This window comes from Balaenoptera acutorostrata, chromosome 17, assembly GCF_949987535.1.
Source record: "Balaenoptera acutorostrata chromosome 17, mBalAcu1.1, whole genome shotgun sequence".
Classification (NCBI taxonomy): Eukaryota; Metazoa; Chordata; class Mammalia; order Artiodactyla; family Balaenopteridae; genus Balaenoptera; species Balaenoptera acutorostrata.
The window spans coordinates 74,187,512-74,206,747 of record NC_080080.1 but is presented as its reverse complement, the minus strand read 5'-3'; the positions used below and the strand labels follow the sequence as shown (position 1 = coordinate 74,206,747).

At 41.7% G+C, this 19,236-nt stretch overlaps 1 protein-coding gene across 6 annotated transcripts in view; it reads right to left on the bottom strand.

Moving 5' to 3' along the window:
- ASPH (aspartate beta-hydroxylase) overlaps positions 1-18,036 on the bottom strand; it is a 268,977-nt gene extending 250,941 nt beyond the window's left edge. For 4 of the 6 annotated variants that reach the window (XM_057532092.1, XM_057532093.1, XM_057532090.1 and 1 more), the window contains exon 1: positions 17,690-18,036. In XM_057532092.1, coding sequence (XP_057388075.1) covers positions 17,690-17,804 — 115 coding nt within the window. In that variant the 5' untranslated portion in view covers positions 17,805-18,036. The remainder of the gene's footprint in view (positions 1-17,689) is intronic. The other 2 variants (XM_057532091.1, XM_057532096.1) reach the window with 1 other exon arrangement.
- Between the last annotated feature and the right edge of the window lie 1,200 nt (positions 18,037-19,236).

The window sequence follows — 19,236 nt, the reverse complement described above, 5'->3', positions numbered from 1 at the left end:
CCCCGCCTCAGCTCCAGCTTCACCAAACTCACAACCTCCCTCTCTGGCTGAGGTCACCGGGAACAAAAGTCACCATACACCCCGCTTGCCATCCTGCGCTCAGGCTGCACTGCAGCAAACTGTTGCAAATACTGGTCGCGTGGCTGTGTTCCAGAATAACCCAGCCAGGCTGCTGCTGAAGTTCCTAGGAGTATGACCCAGTGAAATCTGACCACCTAAAAAGGCTGAAGTCTCAAAGCTTTATGCCAGTTCCCGAGAAGCTAATGTTCAGGCAGAAAGCACAGGTATGCTTTTTTTTTTTTTTTAACATCTTTATTGGAGTATAATTGCTTTACAATGGTGTGTTAGTTCCTGCTTTATAACAAAGTGAATCAGCTATACAGCAAAGGTATGTTTTACAGGTGCTGTCCTAACTGGGGTCCCGTCCCTAGCAGTGGCTAAATATTTGTAATACCATCTTGGATAAAAGTCTTGTTCTAAATAGAACATTTCTGCTCAACGTGTTAATTCGGATCAGCAGAATAAGCTTCTCTCAGCTTTATAAGCTAATGTAAAGATTTTAAGACACAAAGTAATCAAAATCACAGGATGATAAATTTTAAAAGGCTTCCACAGTTTTCTCCATGCACCTGAATATGCATTCATTCGACAAATACTCTTGAAATCCCTGCCCTGCACTACAGCAATGAACAAGAGGCCGCTTAGCTTACAGTCCAGTGGAGGAGAAAAACAAATAAAAATAAATTAAAAATTCATTTTAGTAAGTAGTATATTAGGGTAAAAGAGTATATGGATGCAAGAGGGAGGAGATATGGGGATATATGTATATGTCTAGCTGATTCACTTTTGTTATAAAGCAGAAACTTGCACACCATTGTAAAGCAATTATACTCCAATAAAGATGTTAAAAAAAAAAAGAGTATATGGGACAATGTGGATGAAAATAATCACTTGGGAAGAACCATCCTCTTGAATTTAAAGATATATAGCATTTTGAGGGACAATCTTCTTTATAAATGTTAGCATTGTTCATATTTTTTATTTTTTAATTAAAATTGACAAACTTTAATCTTAAGTCAAGAAGGAAATATTGATAATTCTTACAAAAGAATTTTAAAAGCCAACACCAAAAAATAAAGGGAACAAAAACTTAGCAGTATTTCACTATTCACATAAATAATTTTACTCTATCTATGAGTCATATTTAAGAATAAAGTGAAGAGAAATCAAAATCTTGCAAAGTAAGCAGAGCTTTTCTAATTTCACAAAATGCAGAACAAATAAATGCCTGCTTTGGTCCAACCCTCCTCCCAATCAGAATGTACAAACTCTGAATGCTTCCTACTGGCCTAAGTACTACAATGTTTAAACTACCAGCAAGGACTTGATCGATTTAAACAATTCTCCACATCTTAATAATTTTTATTTCTTTAGCTCCAACACTTATAAACATCAAGAGGACTTTGTGATCTGTCTTATGGCCCATACCATAAACCTAAAAAAAAAAAAAATCCACCTACACAACACATAATTTTGGAGCACTTATTACATTCAAGGCAGCGTAGAAGACACAAAAACACAGCCTGTATACTCTCAGTGCCCTTTTGATCTATGAGAAGGAAGTAAGACTTTTCCCTGTATTTGTTCATTCTAATATTTACTGAGCACCTACTACACCCAATCATTTAAGCACTGGAGATAAAAAGAAAACGAAACATGGTGTTTACCTACACCAAACATTAGGAGTAACTCTCCCAACCCTAACAATTACTCTAGACCAGGGTGAGTAAACTGTGACCCACCTCCTATTTTTGTATGAACCAGGAGCTGAGAATGGTTTTCACTTCTTAAATCAGTTGAAAAGAAATAAAAAGAAAAATGTAATAACATGATCATGAGACCACAATGCTGACCCCAGATCAGAACAACTGTGGCAACCTCTCGGCAGCCAGCGATGGTGAGACAGGTAGGGCTGAGCCAAGGAGCCCTGCTCTAAGCAAAAGAGAAAAAGCCCCCTTCTTCTGCCGAGCGTGAACAGGGAAGCAAGCAATCCCAACGGCCGCCGGCTGCCATCCTGAATCCCGGAGGAGCCAGCCTCAGGATGGCAGACACCTACACTGAGAGGGCGCATGCCCTGAGGACATTTTGAGCCACTGATCCTACCACATTTGGTATGAGCACATCACATCTTTTTAAATGAAATCAATTCCTAAACTCTTTACGGGAGTTTGCGTCTGATGTCTGTTCCTAACACAGAGCTGCCCTTACAATCAAGCAAGAATGAAAGAAAACAGATCATCACGGTACAAAAGAAAATGTCTGTTTTGGTCGTGGTGGTATCACCCATATAGAATAAGTGTAGTTAGGAAACGCTTACTACGTGTCACTTTGCAGCCAATCTTCGTAAGTATGATATGAGTATTATTATCTCCATTTGAAAGATGGAGAACTATTTGAAGATGCTTAGAGAGGTTTGCTGACGTACTAAAGGTTAAAACTGAGTGGCGGCGCTAGTACTTGGGTCCAGTTCAGTCTGATATTTTGTTGTCAATGATTGGGTCACACTTTCATCTGCTGAAGGAACCCGTGAATCAATGAGGATGCTAAAACAGTTGACTGCAGAGGGCGCTACAGAAGCTCGTGCTGGGGGAGGGGGAAGTGGGTTGCAAAACCCAGTCTCTGGGGAGACGATGAAGGGAGAGTAAGAAGAACTGATGGAGGAGCTGCATCTTGAAGGAAGTATAGGAGCCACATAGGGAAAGAGAAAGTGAGGTGCTGTCACGGAAGAAACAGCAAGTGCATGTGTGGAGACTACAGAGAGCGATTAAATATGGCTTAATTAATATACATATAAAGGGGGCAAGGCTGAGAATGGCTAGAGAGGGTAAGAGAGGCAAGACCATGAAGTGCCTCCTAGATGGTGCTAAAAAATCTGAACTACACCTTGAGTACCCGGGGGAACTACTCAAGGTTTTCCAATAAGGAAGGGACATGATCTAACTTCCAATTAGTGAAGATGACAATGACAGAAGGATGAAATAGGACCAGTTATGAGTAATCTAAGCAACAACTACCGAGGATCTAAAACATTCAACTAAAGTAGCTTTGGAGTCAGAATTGGGATCTTGACTCCAGCTCCGACTTTTACGAGCTCCATGATCTTCGGCAAACTGATCTAAGCTTCCATTTCTTCATCTACAGAAAGGGAATTCAGAGGACTACTGTGAGAATTCAGTGCTGACATATAAAGAAGTACACAGTGTCTGACACATAGTTAGCAGTCAGTAACAGGTACTATGTTTTTCCCCTGTCACAACTGTTATTAAGTGAAGATTGTGTGGCATGGGATTAGAACCGTGCCAAGCAAAGAATCCTCAGGAAGACTATCCTTCAGGGAGCAGATAAAGAAAAGGAACAAGAAGAGCCCAGTGGATTTGGGGCTAGTCTCTGCTGAGTCCAGAAAGACCTGAAGGAGAGAAGGCAAGGAGCCATACTACTCTTTTGCAGTATCTGGCTGGTTAGAGGAGGGAGAGTACAAGCTCTCTGTGTCTTCTGTTTTGTTTTTCATTTAATGAGAAAGACTAAAGAAGGGGGTCCAGGCTGTGGGAGGGGGTGGAGGAGAGTTCTCAGGGAGAAGGTAAGTGACGGTTCAGGCCTCTGAGAAAGTGGTGCCCACTAAGGGTCCTCGAGAGAGACCCAGGACTCCGACCATAGCCTTGACTTCCCTCTTAGGTGGGTGGGGGCCGAAGGTCCAGGAGAGCTGTGACTGCCAGGATTTTAAATCCTAACTGTGGTGCTGGCTCATCTTCACTCACCCACCACCCTGCTGGGCTTGCTCCTCAGTCTGAAGAAAGAAAAGGAGCATTACTGAACTACGCATTCAAGACCTACTTCAGTTGTTGGGTACTTTCATGCCCAAATCAGAGCAAAAGCTTGCTGAGATTCTCAACTGGACTGGTTTTTGCAGCCACCATAGGTCCTAGACCATGTCTCCTCATCAGCCTCACATCAGTTACCCCCCAGTGCCATGCAACTCAAAGGCCAACCCCACCCACCACTGAAGCGATGAGTACTCCTCAGGATGTCCTCTGGTCTCCCTGCACAACGGGAGGAAGCCACATGCCGGAACTGAACGGAAAGTAGTAGGTCCTGAGCTCAGAAAGTTGAAGATTTAAATAGCTGGGGCTGAAAACACCGGTTTTCAACTAAGAAACCACGGAGAGCCTGCAAGGCATTGTTGAGGGGCCAGGGAGAGGGAAGGTCTTGAATGTACGTAATTTATTCCAAATCAGTACTTACTTAAGCTGGGGACCAGCGCTCTGTCTTACTCAATCTCATTCTATCCTTATTCATCATCTCAAATGTCTCACCGAGCACAAGACCATTCCAACAACTGACTTATTAACACAAATACTGCACTACCTCTAGAAGAAAAAATAAATACAAGTTGCTTATAAGCTTTGCACCTTCACATACATTAATTTCACCTTAAAAATGTCCTACTCTACATAACCTTACAGAGCAAAAGGGTAATTTTGTTTCACACATAAATCTACTAGTACCACAGAGGCCATCAGTAACTGTATCTTAGATCTATGTCAGCCCTCGAGGCCTCCAAGTGTATTTACTGGTTAACAACTAAATAGACGGAGTAGCTAAAACCCATAAAATAATCAAATAAATCTGAAAGTGCCAGAAAATAGAGAGTGCAGACATAGGTCTACAATTATATTGTCATATGGTTTTTGACAAAGGCACCAAAAGCAATCCAACGATGAAAGCCAAGTCTTTTCAACAAATGGTTCCATAACAACGGGATATCCATAGGAAAAAACAAAAAACTAACCCAAAATTGATTTGAGATGGATCATAGACCTAAACACAAAAACTAAAACTACAAAACTTCTAGAAGAAAATATGGGAGGATAGCTTTGTGACCTGGGAATAGGAAAAGCTTATTAGACAAGATACAAAAAACAACACCATAAAAAAAAAAACACCATTAAAAATACTCGCTCTCCAAAATATTTTATTTAAAAAATGAAAAGGCAAGCTATAGACTGGGAAAAATATTTGCAATATATATATCTGAAAAAACTTCTATCTAGAATATATAAAAATTCCAGCTCAATAACAAAAGGACAGAAAAGCAATAAAAATGGGCAAAAAACCTAAACAGAAACTTCACAAAGGAAGATAACAATGTACATGGCCAATAAGCACAAGAAAAAGTACGTGATATCATAGTCATCAGGGAAAGACAATTTTAAACTACAATGAGAAGCCACTGAACGCCCACCAGAATGGCTAAAATTAAGAAGACTGACAACCCCAAATGCTGGTAGATATAGAACAACTAAAATTCCCCCAGTGTTGGTGAGAGTTAAATTAAATTGTATAACCACTCTGGAAACACTTTGGCAGGTTTTTATTTTTATTTTTTTAATAAAACTAAATATACACCTACCCTGTAACCCACTAATTCCTCTCCTGGGTATTTGCTCAAGAGAAATGAAGAAATATGTCCACTAAAAAAAGAAAAAAAACTTCTCCAATATTACAATATTCATAGACTTTTCTTCATATTAGTCCAAACTAGGAAAAGCTCAAGTGTCCATCAATAAAAGAATGGATCACACGTTGTGCTATGGTCACACAATGAACTACTTGGCAATAAAAAGGAACAAAGTACTCATACCAGCAACATGGATGAGCCTCAAAAATATGCTGAGTCAAAGAAGCCTTACACAAAAAGTATTTACAAAACAAAGTTCTAGAACAGGCAATACCAATCTACAGCGAGAAAAGTTAGCACAATGGTTGCCTCTGAGGGCTGAGGTGGTAGCAATGAAGAGGGTTGAGAGAATTTCCTGGAATCATGGAAATATTCTTCATCTTGGGTTGGGTTACACAGATGTATACATTTATAAAGACTCCTCAAATCATACACTAAGATTTGTGCAATTTACTGTATGATAATATTACCTCAGTGGGGGAAGGGGGCAGGGGACCATAACAAATGTTGAGCTCTAATAACAGGCATGCATACATGTTTAGGAATGAGGTATACTGATGTCTACATCTTACTTTGAAATGCATAAAAGAATAAATTGATGAGTATGATATAAAGCAAATATATGAAATGTTAACCACTTTAAAATCTGGATGGGATCATCATACAATTCTTTTAGCTTTGGTGTATATTTTAAATTTTTCCTAATAAAAAGTTAGTTTAGGGCTTCCCTGGTGGCGCAGTGGTTGAGAATCTGCCCGCTAATGCAGGGGACACGGGTTCGAGCCCTGGTCTGGGAAGATCCCACATGCCACGGAGCAACTGGGCCCGTGAGCCACAACTACTGAGCCTGCGCGTTTGGAGCCTGTGCCCCGCAACGGGAGGGGCCACGATAGTGAAAGGCCTGCGCACCGCGATGAAGAGTGGCCCCCGCTTGCCACAACTAGAGAAAGCCCTCGCTCGAAACGAAGACCCAACAGAGCCAAAAATAAATAAATAAAAGTAGCTATTAAAAAAAAAAAAAAAAAGTGCTGTGAATTGCAAAAAAAAAATAAAAAGTTAGTTTAAAAAACAAAGTAATAAAGTACTTAGATTATATCTAATAAAAGAGGCATATCACTTTTGGATAAAATTATAACAATTCATTGTAAGACTTAAATAAGTAGGAAGTTACACTATGTTCATGTACAGGAAGAGTCCATATAAATTTGTATTTGTCCCAAACTGTTCTATAAATTCAAAACAATCCCAGTCAAACTCTGAAATTTTTTCATGACACTTAACTTGATGAGCAGATTCTAAAAGGACACAGGCAAGGAAATGTCCAAAAACATCTAGGATAATGATGAAAAAGACAGGGTAGAAGGACTTGCCCAATTCCACATGCCAGGAACAAAACAGAGCCACAGGTAGCTACACACAAGAGGTGATACAGCAGATTAGTGTAGAAAGAAGACAGTTCAGTTAATGGTACATGAAATTTTCATTATCCATTCTTTAAAAATATTGAATCAGATCCCCACCTCACAATATATACAATAATATCTACACCCCACAGTTTAGACATCTAAATGTGAAAGGCAAAATTTAAGATATTTTACAGAAAAAAGTAGAAAATGTTTTATGATCTGTTAGAAAAGATGTGTTAAATAAAGCACAAACCATAAAGTAGAAAACAGAAAAACGCTATTATCAATATATTAAAAATCTAAAAATTCTGTTCAACAAAATATACCACAGAAAATGACAATGTGAATAATCACAGACTGGAAGAAGCCCTTTATCACACAATCAAATGGTTCAGGATAAAGAAAGAAATTCTACAAATCAAAAATTAAAATTAAAATTAAAAAACCTAAAAAATATAGGTTATATGTAAAGAATTCACAGAAAAGGAAACTCAAATAGCTATCCTCACTGGTAACCTCACTGGTGATGAGGTAAATGCAAGTTTAAAACGCAAAATGCTACTTCACACCCACTAAACTTGCAATAGCAATATTAAAGGTTACTGAGCGTTGGTAATATGGTTGCACCACACAGGTAGCTATATTCACGGGAGGTGGGAGTGTAAAGTGATATAACCATTTTCGGGTGAAAAAAAGGGTAATACCTAGTAAAGTTTAATATGTGTATTTTCTATGACCCAACAATTCCAATCTTAAATTATGCTCTAGAACAGGGGTCCCCAACCCCCGGGGCCAAAGACCAGTACTGGTCGGTGGCCTGTTTTACGACCGCTCCCCATTGCTCATGCTACTGCCTGAGCTCCGCCTCCTGTCAGATCAGCGGCGACTGTGAACTGCGCAGGCGAGAGACGTAGGTCACAGGCTCCTTAGGAGAATCTAATGCCTGATGATCTGAGGCGGAGCTGAGGCGTTGATGCTGGCGCTGGGGAGCGGCTGCAAATACAGATTATCATTAGCAGAGCGGTCTGTCTGCACAGAGACCATAATAAATCAAGTGCTTGCAGACTCCCATCAAAACCCTATCAGTGAGTGACAAGTGACAACTAAGCCGCATCTGGTGGCAGGCTTTATAGTGGCAAGTGAGTTGATGTACTTCAATTGTACAGCTGCATCTGGTGGCAGGCTTTAAGTCAGAATCCGACACTTATTTTAGTCTGCACGTAGCCTGCCCGTTATTGTATTTACCGCTTCCATCCACGCCTCTTTCCCACACTGTGCACTTGTCTCAGTCATAGTTTTGGTAAGCCCACAAGCTAACCCTAGCCAAAATCAGTAAAAGACAAACGTCATTGGAGAACTTCTTTGAAAAGGGGCAAAGACCCAATGATGAGACAGCAGAAGACTCCAAGACTGCCAACAAAAAGAAAGCTGCATTTAAAAGAAAATACCAAGAGTCCTACTTAACTTACGGGTTCATTGCAACAAGTGATTCACATTCTCCAAGCCCGCTTTGTATAATATGTGGTGACCTGCTATCCCATGAAGCCATGAAACCTTCAGAACTGCTTCGCCAATGGAAACCAAGCACCGTGCATTAAAAGACAAGCCTTTGGAGTTTTTCAAAAGAAAAAAATGTGAACACGAAGAACGGAAGCAATTATTAACAGCCACTACTTCATGCGCTCAGTGTCTGCACTGAGAGTATCATTCTTAGCGGTTAAGCACATTGCTAAAGCTAAGAAGCCCTTTACTATTGGTGAAGAGTTGATCCTGCCTGCTGCTAAGGATGTTTGTCGTGAACTTTCAGGAAAGGCTGCAGTCCAAAAGGTGGCACGTGTTCCTCTTTCGGCTAGCACCATAACTAGATGAATTGATGAAATAGAGAGGATTAATGAGTCATTGTGGTACGCAATCCGGGTTGACAAGCCTGCTGATGTTGACAACAAGGCAACAGTGCTTGTTTTTGTGCGATATATTTTTCAGAAGGAAAAATATACATGAGGACACGAGGACATGTTATGTGCACTTTTGTTGCCAACCAACACCACAGCTGCAGAACTACTCAAGTCTTTGAATGATTACATATCAGGAAAACTGAATTGGTCATTTTGTGTCGATATATGCACAGACAGCGGCTGCCATGACTGGACGGCTTTCTGGTTTCACTACTCGGGTCAAAGAGGTCGCTTCTGAATGTGAGTCTACGCACTGGGTCATCCATAGAGAAATGTTGGCAGGCTGAAAAATGTCACCCAAACTTAACAACGTTTTGCAGGATGTGATTAAAATTATCAACCCCGTTAAAGTACATGCCCTTAACTCACGTCTGTTCGTGCAGCTCTGTGAGGAGATGGACGCAGAGCACACACGTCTTCCCTTATACACAGAAGTGAGATGGCTTTCTAAAGGTAGGTCACTGGTCAGAGTTTCTGAGTTAGGAGAGCCGCTCCAGAGATTTCTTTTAGAAAAACAGTCACCACTGGCAGCACACTTCAGTGACACAGAATGGGTTGCAAAACTTGCTTACTTGTGTGACATATTTAACCTGCTCAACGAACTCAATCTGTCACTTCGGGGGAGAACGACAACTGTGTTCAAGTCCGCAGATAAAGCGGCTGCATTCAAAGCCAAACTGGAATTATAGGGGCGACGAGTGAACATGGGGATTTTTGACATGTTTCAAACATTAGCAGAGATTCGGAAAGAGACTGAGCCAGGGCCTTCTTTCTCCCAGCTGGGGCATGATCCCCTATCTCAGCTTTCAAAGACTTTGAGCATTACTTCCCACCCACAAAAGACCCCCGATCGGGGAAGGAATGGATCCGCGCCCCCTTTGTGAATAAGCCAGGTGAACAGACTTCCGTGCTAGAACAGGATCAACTGCTTGAGATCACAGATGACGGTGGCCTTAAAGGTATGTTTGAGACAACTTCAAATCTCCATACGTCTGGATTAAAGTCAAGACGGAATATCCTGAGATTGCCACAGAAGCACTGAAAAGCCTGCTTCCATTTCCAACACCCTATCTTTGTGAAGCAGGGTTTTCTGCAGTGACAGAGACCAAAACGAGATCACGGAGTAGACTAGACACAAGCAACACACTTCGGGTGTCACTGTCTCCCATCACCCCAGATGGGACCATCTTGCTGCAGGAAAACAAGCTCAGGGCTCCCATTGATTCTGCATTATGGTGAGTTGTATAATTATTTCATTACATATTACAATGTAATAATGATAGAAATAAAGTGCACAATAAATGTAATGTGCTTGAATCATCCCGAAACCATCCCCTTCCCCTGCACCCCGTGTCTGTGGAAAAATTGTCTTCCTTGAAACCGGTCCCTGGTGCCAAAAAGGTTGGGGACGGCTGCTCTAGAAAAACACGTAGCCATGTATGGGACACACAGCTCTAAGAGCGTTCAGAGCAGCAGTTTTTGAAAGAAGAAAAATGAAAACAAAGTGGTCTTGGACCCCAAAATGGCTAAAGAAAAAGTAGCACATTCATACAGTGAAGAACTATATATATGAAAACAAAAAGCCAGTTTGGTACAATCTCAAACAGGGTCGAATGAATGTGCCAAGTATGAACCTATTCATAAAACTTCTAACATGTGCTAAACAAGTGTATATGTATGTATGCATATATATGTATATATTTATGTTTCTATACATAGGGATATAGATATACTTCCTAAGCAATTTTCGTATATATGGCATTTAACAGCAGATATATTTTATGCAAATGGATATATAGTATATAATATGCAACATAACATTATACAACATATATTACATATTACATATTGTAAAGAAATGCATGACAATGATTATCACAAAATATTTAAGAGCGGTTGGAAAGGGATAACACAGGACAGGAGAAACCAAGAATTTGGTGACATTTTACTTCCTCATCTGTATGGTGGATACGTGGTAACCACTGCATTACTCTTTATATCTATGTAAACATCTTAATATGTAATATTTCAAATAGATACAGTTTGAAAGAGCAGCACATAGAAATATTTGTATTCTGAAAGTTAGAGAGATGGTACGCTACCAAAAAGTAAAAAGCATAAAGCATGAAACAATTTATAAATACTTTATAAAATTCAGTAAGTGACAGCCACCTTGTTCAAAGTGATTTGATTCAAAGAATGGAAAAGTTAAATGTTAGGTATTCTTTCAATAAACACTCACAACACAGATTTTTATTTTCATGTTAAGGGAAAGAAATTAACTTCTAAATAAAATTTACCTGTGAACCTAAGACCAATCAAAGACTTTCCAGGAGACCAATTCAGGAAAACTGAATTAAAACAGAGTGTGAAAGATAGTGTGAGAAACTGTATATTAGCAATATGATAAACAAGAACCAGAAGTTAGACACAGGAGAGGACAACAAGACAGCACCGAGTCTGCACTACGGAATGACAGCAAAGGCTGTCAAACCTATATAAGACATGAGAAATGGCAGCTATACAATACTGGTGATAGAATAAGATTATTTTCTCAAGTCATATTTTCTTACTCAAAATTAAGACTGTTGCTTGCTGGCTTCCATACAGAATGAGTCACAGGGTTAAATCTGTAGGAACACATGCAGGAAAGAAATGCTGGTACCTCTCCAAGTACAGCAATAATGGTTTCCACTCTAACCAGACACCCTCCCGCCCACCACCCCCAGTCCCACCCGCGTTAGAGCACAGAGAGCCTCTACGGCACATGAGAGCAGTCATACTACAGCCAGAACGACTGGCCAGCCACCTGGAACTCTCAGGGGGCCAAAGAACAGCCCCAATCCTTCAAAAGATCTTATGTCACTATCTTTTCTAAAGATTTATTCACCAAATAAAAATGCTGGAGAGGGTGTGGAGAAAAGGGAACCCCCTTGCACTGTTGGTGGGAATGTAAATTGATACAGCCACTATGGAGAACAGTATGGAGGTTCCTTAAAAAACTACAAATAGAACTACCATACGACCCAGCAATCCCACTACTGGGCATATACCCTGAGAAAACCATAATTCAAAAAGAGTCATGTACCACAATGTTCACTGCAGCTCTATTTACAAGAGCCAGGACATGGAAGCAACCTAAATGTCCATCGACAGATGAATGGATAAAGAAGTTGTGGCACAGATATACAATGGAATATTACTCAGCCATAAAAGGAAACGAAATTGAGTTATCTGTAGTGAGGTGGATGGACCTAGAGTCTGTCATACAGAGTGAAGTAAGTCAGAAAGAGAAAAACAAATACCATGTGCTAACACATATATATGGAATCTAAAAAAAAAAAAAAAATGGTCATGAAGAACCTAGTGGCAAGATGGGAATAAAGACACAGACCTACTACAGAATGGACTTGAGGATACGGGGAGGGGGAAGGGTAAGCTGGGACGAAGTGAGAGAGTGGCATGGACATATACACACTACCAAATGTAAAATAGATAGCTAGTGGGAAGCAGCCGCATAGCACAGGGAGATCAGCTCGGTGCTTTGTGACCACCTAGAGGGGTGGGATAGGGAGGGTGGGAGGGAGATGCAAGAGGGAGGGGATATGGAGATATACGTATACATATAGCTGATTCACTTTGTTATACAGCAGAAACTAACACAACACTGTAAAGCAATTATACTCCAATAAAGATGTTAAAAAAAAAAAGATTTATTCACCAAGTAAGCTCAAAATTTCCTTTGAGTCTAACAGGTTATCTACAGCAAATCTGTCCTCAGGTGTCATCAATCTGATGAGAACTAAATTACACTCACCGATTTGCCATTAAAAGATATCCACATCAGCCAGAGGTAAACAAGACACACCCTTGAAAAACAAATAATATATGCAGACCAAATGCCTGAAGCACCCTCATTAAAAAATAATAATGACTGACGAGGAAATACCCCCTTGGCTCCCAGCACTACCAGGAGAAAGTGAAGTGGCTAAAGCACTCGACTCTGGAATAGGTGCCCCTACAGTGGCACATAGAGATGAAGAGAAGGAAGAAATGGACATCCTAACAGGCGCGGATGATGGGGCAGCAGATACTGAAACACAGGAGCCGCCCTGAGCACACTCACGTCTCCTGACAGATGGCTGAGGCTTTCCCCAGAGATCTGGGTAAACTGCAGATGGGTTCTATGTACATACAGGATTTATTAAAGAGAAGTGAATTTTAGAATGTTCTGTATCTTAGTACAGAATGAAGTCAAACCACATGGGAGATGCAGAAGTACCCAAGACACAAACTAAGTTGCATATTTTCATGATATTAAAACAGTGTGCGCGAGTAGTGTCAAAAGATTGAAATATATCTGAGCTCCAGTAACAGAAGATAGCACAGATCTGGGAGGGGTTAGAGGGTGAATCAGCAACTTGAAGGGTGATGTGCAGATGGGATACTTACACCCCCCAGAGATAGACAGAAATGTGCCAAGTGTTACTCAGAGCCCAGTATAAACATGACCTCTAAACATCCACTTAAACAGATGCTACACAATATCACAGAAAATGATTTCTTTAAATAAATCATAAAAAAGTTTCAAGCATGCAGTAGCCTGCTTTGCTCTACAGCCTTATATAGTCTGCAAAGTTTTATACTCACCTTTACCATTAGAGGTACTTTAATGAAAAATCTGAGGAACAGGAAGGCATGTAAAATTGATTTTAGGGCTATCACAACTCTGAATAATTCTTTCCGTCGGAGACCAGGATTAGAAATTTTGAGTGACCTGCCACACGGTTCTTAAATGGATACGAATCCAGGTCATCAGACTTTCCCAAACTACATTGTCTTTCTGGAGAAAATAAGGTTTATTCTACCGGGACCAGAGAACGCAGGGGCTAAATTTCCAATACTAACTAAAAATAGAGTGGATAGCCCACATGATCCTTTATCCAACTTACCCTGTTGGCAATCAGCTGAAAATCAGAACCTCTCATTTCCTAGTAATCTCTCTGAGACACACGATTTTCGAGCAAAGCTAAAGTATGGAACTCTCCTTTTACTTCCTAAGCCAAACACAGGTTGTTAAAATTGTGTTCAAGAATTCCCTCAGAATATGTTTTAACCCTTGGTTTCATACAATCTGGCCTGGTGGTCAAAACGCTGTTCATCTGAACACAAAACAGCACACAGTTCTTACGGTGGAAGAATTATGGCCCTCCTATGTTTTCATTCTAGAATGACTACTGGAGGATTAAGCAACTGGCCCTAACTGACATTCTCTGGCTAAAGAAAGGGAATTTCACTAAGGCCTCCTCATTCAAGGGAGCCAGAAGGCAATCAGCAATGTATCGTATCTGTTAATTACTAAGTAGTCTAAGAAATACTGAAAGTAAAAAGGAAGGAAAAAAATTCTAAGTGATTAACACCCATCAAATATCTGCAAATGTATAAATTTTACAGTCTATCAATGCACTTAATTCTGAATACAATAAGCCTAAAGAAATAAGACTGCTAGGGGCCAACTCTTACTACTAAATCCAAAACCTTTTGTTAGCGATTTTGAGAGAATTAAACAGCAGTGGCCGAGCATTTTTTAAGTAGATTTCCATCAATGGTTCTGAGTGTGTACAGGGCTGATTAAATTTTAAAAACTAGTTGGTGTTACATAATCTGAAGCTTCAAATTGAAAGAGGAAAAATTGTTCTACAGTGACACCTACCGGTAAAGCATGATGTAGTAGCGCGACACTATTAGACAAAATAAACAGATGTTTCCATTCCTGTAGCAAGTTAGAAGCTACAGGGAAAGACTGATTGATACTCCAAAGAGAAAAGCTAAACAAAAACATTATACATACCAGTGTCTGTAACTACAAAATAAGTCCCAAAGTACATCATTATCCCTTTTAAACAAGATTTTCAAATCAATAAATCTGAAAGAGGTTTCCCTTGGCCTCAACTGGCCATGCAAGTCAAGATTTTATATGCAAGTTAAAGGTAAAATGTCCAATTTACTCATGTTTCTTTTATATTTTAAAGAATAAAACTGGAAAAGGTAAAACTGAGCTCTGCAAAAAACTAGACATTTAATGTTTTCAATTTAAGTTGAAGAGTTAAACAAAAAACAGACACCTGCTTTAAAAATCCAAGTGTTATGTAAAGCCCCAAAGTCACAGTTTCAAAGCACCACTTTTGAAAAAAAATGACCACTAAGATAAACAGAAGTCCAGATAATCACATTTTCCCTAAAATGCATGCTTCAAAGGACGGGGTCCTTTTTCCACTGTACTTTCATGCACAAATTTAAGAAATAATAATGTTTCATGTAACCAACGTCATCATCAACTTCAAACTCTCAATGCAAAACATCTCAAAAAACACACTATTTGAGCCCACGCATTTCTTCTCAAACTAAGATTTTCAAATATACTGTTTCACACATAATTTTAGTAAAAGCAAAGTTAATCAGTGGTATGACAAAAGGAAGACTTTTCTTAAATAACTAGGTGTAATATGCCACAGACAGCCAGAAGGAAACTTAAAAGATAATCTACTTTAAGATTTCCATAAAATCTTACAAAATTAGAGAACCTGAAGTCCAGTACTATAATATAATGATCAAATAAGAGAAAACCTGGGTTTAGTCTTGGATCACCCATTAATTAGTTGGGTTTCCAAGAAGTACATAACCTTTAATGAGCCAGACAATTTTTCTGGGCCTCACCGTTAACGCCACAGCTAAAATTTCTTCAGCTTCTATGATTTCCCCAGCACATGGGATTGACTTGGGCATCAATGTCTACACATCAGTGACCCAATAAACACAGCAACAAAAAAGAAGTGGCTCGATCTTTCCGGTATACCCTACTATAAGAAACCGACATAAATAGAATCACACTTTCACACTGCAGTGTAACTGTTTACGACTCCGAGAATCCTCCTCACCATCTTCAGTGCCTTCCACCTGGCACACAATCAGAACTCACCATTTACTCAAAAAAATAGCTGCGGAAAAAGAATGCTCATTATGTAACACGCAACACTCCAATACCAACTCTCTGTTTGGAGACTTTTCTGGTAATACAGATACTTCTCTCTTTTACATGTTCTCTTTTATACACTATGTCTGTTTCATGACAATTATAGAATCGATGTGTAAAATACTTGAAAGGCGGTAGATCCTCAAATACAGACAGAACTTGCTCTAAAATGCCTGAATATGAAAGTTGGAATATATTCATTTAGGTCCTAACATTTCCTAAATGTATTACCTACCTGTTAAAACTGGTTTAGTTCTTGAACCACTGGGGGTGGGAATATAATAACACACTTCCTAATACTTCCTAATTCCCACCAACAACAGGCCACATTATGAAGCAACTGCTTCAGATATAGTTAACCCACTCTACCCACGACTGCAAAGGACAAAATGGAACAAAGATGTGCTTTCCTTGTAAACAGCTACGGAAAACTTTTGAAAACAATTAACATTAAAGTCTTGTTTATCAGCTTTCTCTGCTTGGTGCTTAAGCTGTCCAATGGGCTCTTCTCATTTAGAAACTTTAAAAAGGGTAGCCAGAGCTGCCTGAGACAAGTGCATCTACCCGTCTGCCTGTTTAAGTCAACTGACTGGCATTTAAGGGCAAGTGGCAAAGGAACACAAACTTTTACTTACGCCAAAGGTAAATTAACATGCTTGTTTTGAAATTCAAACTGTACTTTTTCTCTACAAATATTAGTTCTCAGAGTGTAAATTTATGCAATGATTTTAACTGCACTACCATTTAAATTTATTCATCCACTAATCAAATAATTTATTGAGCAATTATTAAGGGCCAGACCCACTCTAGGAGTTGGGAATAGGGGTGAACAAGGAGTGAGTGAGACAGGAAGGCAATACACGTGAAAATAAATAATGTCGGATAGTGGTAAGTGCCATTTAAAAAACAGTTCTTTAAAGTATGACTATAGTATTCTGATTTACTTTCTTGATACATATAAATACATTACTTGCAGACCTCAGGAAACAAAGAATCTAAAATCATTTCAAAAAAGAAAGTTTACAGCTCACATTCAATACACATGTGTATAGCAGTTTCAATATCCTAAATATGAGTCAAAGGAAGTATAAAAGAAACCGAGAACCACTGAAATATGAGATGAAACATTTAAAACATCTGTTCTCCCTCTTTCCTGGATAAGCCCATGGAAGAGAAAGGTGAATATCCATAGATTTTTTTAAAAGACAAAGGGAAAAAATAGAGAAGCTCGCCCAGTATTCGCACCATAAGAAAGCAACATAAAAGCAAAAACATCTAAGATAGTCTTCGAGAACATTCGAATCACTCCCACACACTCACCCCTGCAGCCCTCATAGAATATTCTCCTTTGAGTTGCTCTTAAAAGCTGCTGGTTTGGCAGGAACTTATTTTCTCTGACTTTGGCTCATCTCCAAACTCCCCAAAATACGCACGGCAAAGGTAAATTGTTTCTCTTACTCCCATCACCAATTACACGGCAAGCCAAGAAAGAGTAGATCAATACGATCTCCATCTCGGCTGCGCACTGCAGGTGAAGGACCGGCCGGGAAGGGGTTCCCTGGCGTGACCAACCCGAGGCCGCGGACCCCGCTCGGCCCAGCCCCTCCAGCCCGCCCGCCAGGCCCACCGAGCGCGGCCTCCGCCCCGCGGCCAAAGGAGGAACGACGCGGAGGATGGAGGAGACGCTCCGTGGCATCTGGGACGGTGGACCCGCAGCGCCCGCCGCCCGGGCCCCATCCCCAGGGCCGGCCCCGGCCCCCGGCCCCGGAGCGCCTCTGACCTCTCCGGGCCCCGGGGCTGCTGCTGCCGCCGCTGGTGCAGCTGCTCGGGCTGCTGGAACTGCTGCTGCTGCTGCTGTTGCCGCCGCCGCCCTTGGCATTCTTGCGCGGGGCCATCGCGCGCACCGCTGGAGCAGGCGAGGGGTGGGGGGCTCCCTCAGGGCGTGGGGGACGCGGGCGGCGCGGGGCGCGCTGACTGCGGCGGGCGCTGCAGCGGGTGCGGGCTGCGGCTCCTGCAGCCGCGCGGGTGTCTCGGCACCGCCCGCAGCGCCTCTGAGGACTTTGGCCCGCCTGCCTCCTGCGCACGCCCGGCCCTCGCGTGCGCCGAGCCGGTGACTGCCCTCCCGACGCGAGAGCGCGCCACTCTCCCGCCCCTAGGCCACGCCCCTTCTCGCCTGAGCCCCGCCCCCTCCCCGCCGGCGGAAAGCTGAGTGACGGGACATGAAGCCAATCACAAGGGTTCCTATGAGGGGGGCGGAACCCAGCCGCGCTCCCCCACCCGCTACAGATTTAGGGCTGTTCTGGCGCGACGCAGCCGCCTGCGAGCGCGAGCTGCTTTCGACTTTCCAGTCTGTCCCGGTCCTTTGGAACGTGGCAGACGTGGAAGGCGAGACGGCTCTCGCGAGCGTTGGCGGACCCTGTACGATCGGGATGGGGCGGGGCGCAGGGGGCGGGACGGGCGGCACGTGTGCAACGTCTGGACAGAGCCCACCTCCTCCTGGCCTTTCACCTGGAATTTTGTTCATGTCCCACGTCTCTATGCACACAGACGCCAAGGGATGCAACCCCCCCCCTTCTTGCGAAAAAAATAGTATTTCGTCAGTATTAATGTTAGGACATTTCTGAAATGGTGATGTTAGGACTAATTAAATGCTTAAGCCATAAGCAGTTGATCGGTTTTAAACCAGGACTTCACTTCGTTTGTGCCATCAGCATTTTCAAACGATCTTAGTTAAGAGGTGCAAATGTAAATGTAAAACAAAACTTCATTTTCTTGCCCTGCAGGAAATTTCTGTCTGAAATCTCTGTCCTCCCGGCTGCCGTCTACGTTCCTCTTCCCGTTCCTCTTCCCTTGATGTCGCCAACCGTGGGTCCCCCGTGCAGTCGCAGATTTCCTGGGCCTTCAGCTGCTTCTGAATTCCACACATGGTCTTAAAAATATCTGGGTCCCTGGATGAGCCAGACGGGGACTTGAGGTCAGGGACGTCAACATCATCTTTTAGTGTCGCCAATTGCCAGCACAAGGCCTGGTGCGTAACAGAGAAGCCAGACATGCTTGGTGATTTGATACATTTCTGGTAACTGCTTAACACCTTGCCCCAATTCTTGACCATGTTTCCGAGCACCGCCTGGGAGTGTCTCAAGAGAGCAGAGGAACTAGATACATGGTTGCAGAGTGGCATCTGCTTTTATTCCTCTTCTCTAGCCCTGCCACCCCGCATTGGCAGGTCCCTGGCCCCATCCGCCTCTTCTGATTCACAGAAGCCCACCGAGGGTTGTGCTGCATCATTACGAGAAGGCCTCTCTCTGCTTTTTGTGAAATAATGCT